This window comes from Nannospalax galili, unplaced genomic scaffold (assembly GCF_000622305.1).
Source record: "Nannospalax galili isolate Female #2095 unplaced genomic scaffold, S.galili_v1.0 scaffold303, whole genome shotgun sequence".
NCBI classification, from domain to species: Eukaryota; Metazoa; Chordata; class Mammalia; order Rodentia; family Spalacidae; genus Nannospalax; species Nannospalax galili.
This window is the reverse complement of record NW_008349353.1, coordinates 711,916-719,101: the sequence shown is the minus strand read 5'-3', so window position 1 is coordinate 719,101 and position 7,186 is coordinate 711,916. Positions and strand designations below refer to the sequence as shown.

At 44.8% G+C, this 7,186-nt stretch overlaps 2 protein-coding genes across 2 annotated transcripts; one reads left to right on the top strand and one right to left on the bottom strand.

Annotated features, from left to right (window-relative positions):
* Positions 1 to 76: 76 nt before the first annotated feature.
* LOC103744869 (zinc finger SWIM domain-containing protein 4) lies at positions 77 to 1,665 on the top strand. The gene has a single exon (XM_017801570.2). It carries the CDS (start codon positions 338 to 340, stop codon positions 1,181 to 1,183), a length of 846 nt encoding a protein of 281 aa, XP_017657059.1. The 5' UTR covers positions 77 to 337; the 3' UTR covers positions 1,184 to 1,665.
* Positions 1,666 to 2,402: 737 nt separating this feature from the next.
* On the bottom strand, positions 2,403 to 4,577 carry LOC103744864 (igE-binding protein-like). The gene has a single exon (XM_008846711.3). The coding sequence runs from the start codon at positions 4,373 to 4,375 to the stop codon at positions 3,197 to 3,199; it is 1,179 nt and encodes a 392-aa protein (XP_008844933.1). The 5' UTR covers positions 4,376 to 4,577; the 3' UTR covers positions 2,403 to 3,196.
* Between the last annotated feature and the right edge of the window lie 2,609 nt (positions 4,578 to 7,186).

The following is a 7,186-nucleotide window of genomic DNA, read 5'->3' as shown; positions in this document are numbered from 1 at the left end:
TCCAGTCCCCCCCCCCCATTTCATCTGTAGCACCTGCAGGAAAAAAAAGAGTGGGGCCAGAGCTCATTTGATAGAGTGCGTGCCTAGCCTGCATCAGGCCCTACATTCTGTCCCAACACAGGGGCACATGCCTATAATTCCAGCACTTGGGAGGTGGAGGCAGGAGGATCAGAAGTTCAAGGTCATCCTCAGCTCTATAGTTAATCTAAGGGGCTCCTGTCCTGCATGGTGAAGGAGTGGTGGGTTGCAGGGGTCTGGGGTAGATCATCTTGATCAGACCCTGCCTCTGACCCTGAGAGTGGTTCCTGCCTGTCCATCTCCAGGCTCCCCTGCACTGATGAACATCATGCAGAACTGGTATTCCTTATTCACCCCGGTGGAGGCAGCCACCATCGTGGCGGTGACAGGTACCACCCACACCACTCTGCTGCGGCTGCAGCTGGACACTCCGGGGCGGGAGGAGCTATGGGCCTGCGCACGCACCCTGGCACTGCAGTGCGCCATGAAGGACCCCCAGAACTGCGCTTTGCCAGCCTTGACGCTGTGTGAGAAGAACCACGCGGCCTTTGAGGCAGCCTACCAGATCGTGCTGGATGCAGCAGCCGGTGGCCTCGGCCATGCACACCTCTTCACAGTGGCACGCTACATGGAGCACCGTGGCCTGCCACTGCGGGCCTACAAGCTGGCCACACTAGCCTTGGCGCAGCTCAGCATCGCCTTCAACCAGGACAGCCACCCTGCCGTCAACGATGTGCTGTGGGCTTGCTCTCTCAGCCACTCGCTGGGCCGGCAGGAACTGTCAGCCATCGTGCCCCTCATTATCCGCAGCATCCAATGTGCACCGATGCTCTCCGACATCCTGCGTCGCTGGACGCTCTCGGCACCGGGCCTGGGCCCACTGGGGGCCCGCAGGGCGGCCAAGCCTCTGGGTGCCGACAGGGCACCTCTCTGCCAGCTCCTGGATGCTGCGGTGGCTGCCTACACCCCCACCAGCCACTCTCGCCTCACTCACATCAGCCCGCGCCACTACGGGGACTTCATTGAATTCCTGGGCAAAGCCCGAGAGACCTTCCTGCTGGCCCCCGATGGGCACCTGCAGTTCTCGCAGTTCTTAGAGAACCTCAAACAGACATACAAGGGCAAGAAGAAGCTGATGCTGCTGGTGCGAGAGCGGTTTGGATGAGGGGCTGCAGGGAGCAGAGGCCTGGGGCCTCCCCCAGCCTGCCTCCCTGACACCAGAGGCCCTTTGGGCTTTTCAGTATTAAGTCAGGGAAGGTAGAAGCAGGAAGTGGTACCCTGACATGTGTGTGCCTAGGAGTGTGCAGACATGCGGGAAATCTGAAGCCATACTGCCACCTAGTCGCCTGGAAGGGGGTATGTGCCTAGGCTCCCCACAAGCTCTGACTCCCCCAAATTCACAGGTTAACTGGGGATTCCAGAAGGGCTGGGAGGCAGAACTTTCCTGAAAGTAGTCCTCAAAGTCAGTGTAGCAGAACCTCTGCAACCCACCCAGGTGGCTGGGGAGCTTCACATTAGGGCATCTAAATAACTTTGTTCTCCCTCACCCACTGCTCAGGGGTCCTGTCCCACTGTCCTGTGTTCTCTGCTCATGTGGCCCCTCTGCTCATGTGGCCCCGCACAGACCAATGCTTTACCACCACTGAAGGATATTTTAAGAAATGGCCTCAGCCAATTAATATCTCCTAAAAGCTTCTGAAAATCATTAAGTGTGAGTAATTTTTGTCTTTTTATTTCTAACTTTTGGGGTTGTATATATTTTGGGAATATCCTTGACCCTAGGAAAAGGCCATAACGGGTTCCTTGTATTTTTTCTGGAGCAACATATAGCCCCCTATCTCTTAATCTATATAAAGTGTCTCTAAGCATGACATCAAGTTCTTTTCTCTCTTGGCTACTGAGCAAAATATCATCCATATAATGAAGTATGATAGCATTAGGAAAGGCTTTTCTTATGGGATCAAGTATGTTTTGTACATACAATTGACAAATTGTAGGGCTATTCATCATGCCCTGTGGCAACACCTTCCATTGATATCTCTTATCAGGGTCTGCATGATTTACAGCTGGAATGGAAAAGGCAAATCTTTTTCTATCTTGAACATGTAGGGGAATAGAGAAGAAACAATCTTGGATATCTATTATATAAAGTGGCCATTCTTTTGATACGGCTGACATGATGGGGAGACCATGCTGTACAGTTCCCAGCATTAACATTTGTGCATTAACTGCCCTTAAATCTTGTAGGAATCTCCATTTCCCTGTTTTCTTTTTTATTACAAAAATAGGAGTATTCCAAGGTGACGTAGATGATTCAAGATGACCTTGCATTATTTGTTCCTGTATTAATAATCTCAGAGCCTCTAGCTTTTCGGAGGATAATGGCCATTGAGGCACCCATACTGGCTCCTCCGATTTCCAAGGTATGGGTTTGGGACCCTCAATGGCTCCTAGAAAAAACCCAATCCCTTTTTCTCCCTATTGGTGATTGCTTCTAAGGGTTCTATGCTGCCTTGGAGGTTTTTACCTAATCCTTTTCCTTTTTGGTATCCCATTGTATTCATTATCTGTTCGGCAGTAGATATTTTGCATGTGGTCTTAGTTTCTGCCTGACTTTCATCTGATAATTTCATTCCCATATCAGCTAAAACGTCATGTCCCCATAAATTTGTTGGCAAAGGCAATACATATTGTGTAAACTTTCCTTCCTTACCTTGGTCCGTTCTCCATAAAAGAGGCCATGCACTTATTGCGGGATTAGAGCTATATCCCAATCCTCGAAGGGTTTGGCTGGACTGCTTAAGTGGCCAAGTTTTAGGCCACCAATGAGAGGAGATTAGACTCTGGTCTGCCCCTGTATCTAGTATGCCTTCAAATTTCTTTCCCTGTATACTCAAAGTCATCTTTGGTCTGGAGCCCAAATCCATTATTAGATTGGCCTCATTTCTTTCTTCATTAGATATGGGTATTAATTGAGCAATGGTATCTCCCTCCTTTATTTCTATAGGCCATTGTGGACTGGAGCATAGAACCTGAAATTTTGGGCCCTGGACAACTCCTGGAAATACAATTATCTCTTGTCCTGAAAACTTACTACATCCTATTAGAAGACCTTGTAAACTTTTTGTAGAGGCCATTAAGACCTGCACGGGAACAGGTTGGGGTCCTTGATCTGAATCTAATAGGACATTGGAGGTGGCGTACACGTCCAATCTTCCCATTCCTCCGTGGGGGAGATGATTTCCTGAAATCGGTCCCCGAATCGCTGCTGCAATTGGGCTTTGGACCATGGGCATGTTTGGGCGGGGTTTCCATATTTGTCTGGGCCCTGGAACCGAGGGCCCCTCATCTCGTTTTTTGGCTTAAATTCTTGCTTTGGGCTCTTCCAAGGCCTTGGGGGAACCAAAAGTTTTCCCTCAATGTCTCTTATAGATCTACAGTTCTCGGCCTTGTGTGCCCCTTTTCTGCATCTAGCGCAGATTTCAGTTGTAAGATTATTTGGGGCTGCACTCTTGCAGTCTTTTTTAAAATGTCCCATTTTGCCACATTGATAACAAGGTCCTTTGCCTCTTCCTTGAGGAGCATTTTTGGCAATATGCATTATAGCTGCCGCCAGCCCTGCATTAGATAATGGGCCCCCTAACTCTCTACATACCCTTAACCAATCTTGTAATCCTTTACCCTTTCGAGGGGCAATGGCATTACGGCATTCTTGTGTTGCTTGTTCAAAAACTAATTGCTCAATAAGAGGCATTGCAGATTCTGAATCTCCAAAAATTCTGTTTGCTGCCTCGGTCATCCTGGCCACAAAATCTGAAAATGATTCCTGTGGGCCCTGTATAATTTTGGTTAGCTGGGTTGCTCCTTCTCCCTTTTTAGTTAAAGCTTTCCATGCTCTAATTGCCGTCATGGAAACCTGTTGATAGGCTCCCCAGGCATAAGTATTTTGTTCATTTGCATATCTTCCTTGTCCTGTTAACATTTCATATGTCCATTGTTGTTGTTCAGGGGTTAAGGAGGCTGCATTGATTCGGGCTTGCTCTTGTGCAGCCTCATACCATAGCGCCTTCCACTCTAAAAATTGGCCCATGCTATTAAGCATAGCCTTTGCAATAGTTTGCCAGTCAGTAGGCATCATAGAATCTCTTGCCAGTCTGTCTAGCTGTGCTAAAGTAAAATTTGCATTCACTCCATATTTTCTTACTGCTTCAGCCAATTCTTTTATTTGATTATAGTCTATAGGTGCATAGATCCGTCCCATGCCTTCTTGCCCTTCTATGGGTGCTTCAAAGACTGGGAAGGCCATGCCTAACTTTCTCCTCACAGTTTTTGAAAGGAGTGAGCAAGATGGCTGCATTGAATAAGGTGGGGGGGCAGTAGCAGCCCCTTGCCCCAGAACATAGGGCACTGGGTTCTTATATTCCAGTGGCCTGTATCTATTTTCTTCATAATTTGCTGCTTGTTCTTCTAATTCTATCTCTTCTTCTGGGCTTAAACTGCTCTCTTCTAACTGCAGAGCAGCAAGTTCCCTTGTGGGGTATAAATACCCCTTTGGTAAATTTCTTCCCTGTCTAAAACCTGTTACTTGGTTTCTTGCTCCGTCCTTTTCGACAGTGCTCTCTCCCCTGCCTTCCTTTCCGTCTCGCCGGCAAGAACGACGCGGGAGGACAAGTCAGGATCCTTCTGCAGCAGTTTATTTCATAAGCCTCTTACATAGCATACTAAGGATGAAGACCGAAGACGCCGAGAAGTGGGAGAGCTGTTGCTTATATATGCCCTAAAGGTCCCATTTATGACGTATAAGAAGCGGATTGGTTGCTGGAGATCACGCCACGGGAGGAGGCGAGGGAGAGCAGGCTCTTGTGCACGCCCCTTATGGGCGCAGCAGGATGTTTACTGTTAAGAAGGTCCAGATACCGGCGCCATCTTGTAATGGCGGCAGAGGCTGTGGCTCTCCACAATTGAGTATCTCTAATTATGATATTCTCAACTTTCTATGATATAATTTAGTCATTTCTCCTAATAATTATGCTAATTCATAAAAGCACAAATCCCTCTCTGTCATCTTCTATTTCTGCTTTATTTCAGTAGCTGTTTCTTCTGCTTCTTCTGTAGTTTATGTATTGTATTTACCGTGGGCTTCTTCAAGTTCCTTGAAAAAAGTCAAGCATTTATTGTACAAAGCAAACTTCCAGTCCTGTTTTACAATGGCAGTTTGTTAGTCACTTATGTCAATGACTTATGAAAAGGCTTGAGTACAACAATTTAAAGGAAATATTTATTTTAGTTATTGCTTTCAGTGGTTTCAGTGAGTGGTCAGCTGCCTCTAATGCTGTGAACCAACAGAAAGGGAGAAGCACAGTGATAGGATCCTGTATTAATGGGGCTCACTCATCATGTCAGGAAGCAGAGATACTGAAAGGACCAGGAATATTATTTATCCTTAAAAGGAATGGTCCTACTTATGCACCTCCTCAAACCAAGACATACTTTTTAAGTCTCAATATTTTCTCAATAATTACATGAAATTATGACTGTTAATAAATTGATGCAGAGTGTTCATGACCCAAACATATACAATTTGCACCATTCATTTGTCAACCAAGGCTTTAACACATGAGCCTTTGGGGACATTTCAGAATCAACTACAATCTGTCTCCTAAGATCTTTCAATTTGCGTGTTTATCATATTTGACACACTAATATCGGGTATTGTTTTTAGTAATATTTTATTGATTCATTGAGAATTTCATAAAATTTATTTTAATCATATTCAACTCCCTCCCCAATCTCCTCTAATATAAAATCCACCTTCCTACCAAACATTACTTTGTGTCCTCTTTTGTTAAAGACCATCAAGTCTAATTTTGTTTCCCAAAATACTCTTGGGTATGGGCTCATTCAGTGGAAGATGGTCAACAAACTCAGGTCATATTTTTAAGTAAAAATGATTCTGCCTCTAACATAAGATGTCAATGACCATAGTTCCTCATCTAGGGCTGTGGCTTCATGCTTACTCCCCCTTCCATGCTGGATTTTTTGGGGGAGGGGGGGGAGCTTGTGAAGATCATTGCATGCTGTCCCAATGATCGTGAATTCAATTGTGCAACTGCCTTCTTGGGTCCACAAAACACTGCTTAACCGTAGTCATCCACTGTTTCTGGTTCTTAAATATTTCTGCCCCATCTTCAACAATGTTCCTTGTACTTTAGAAGGATGTAGCACAGATGTCACAATAGGGTTGATGCTTTCACAGTCTCTTATTCTTCGATTTGACCAGTAGTACATCTTTGTGTTAATAGCCATCTCCTACAAAATGAAACAAACTAGACTCCATCAACTTATGGATAAGAAAATGTGGTACATTTATATAATAGAATATTATTCAGCTGTTAAGAAAATGAAAACTATGAAATTCACAGAAATGGATCAAGCCTGAAACAATCATCTTAAGTAGGGATAGCCCCACAGGAAGACAGATGGCACATCTCTCATATGTGGGTCTAGCTTTGAATTTTTAGATATGTGTGCTTCATTTAGAAAACACATAAAGGTCAGGAATGTTGTAAGGGGACATGGGGAAAGAGGATCAAGGGAAGGTAGATAGAATCCTTTGATAAAAAGGAAGAAAAGGGAATAATGGACTAGGAAGAGTTAAATGTGGCTGTAGATGGATGAGCAGGATACAGGAGGAAGAACATGGAGGTGGAAAGGGATAACTAGCAATAAAGGTCTTTGGAAAAAAATTCATGTAGAAAACTACCACCCACATCCATGCTATGTATGACCATGCCTGTGTACATACACACACACACACACACACACACACACACACACACACACAAAGAATTTACATGGAGTTGCCTTGTAATGGAGGAACAATACACCTACCAAATAACAAATGCTTCAAATATATTTTTGACTATTGACTATCCACATTGTTATTTCTTGTCTTCCATAACTTGATAGTGAGATCATATTGATGTAGACAGTATATATTTGAGTCATAGAACATAGAGAAAAAAAGCTGGTACTGACCTGAAAGCTTTATCCATACTGACTAAATTTTATAGTACTGCAGTGTTATGCATGTCACCAGAAAAGGAAAATAATCATCATTCTTAACCAATTATGAAACTTTTGAGCTAAAACAAAGACTATCCTTCCC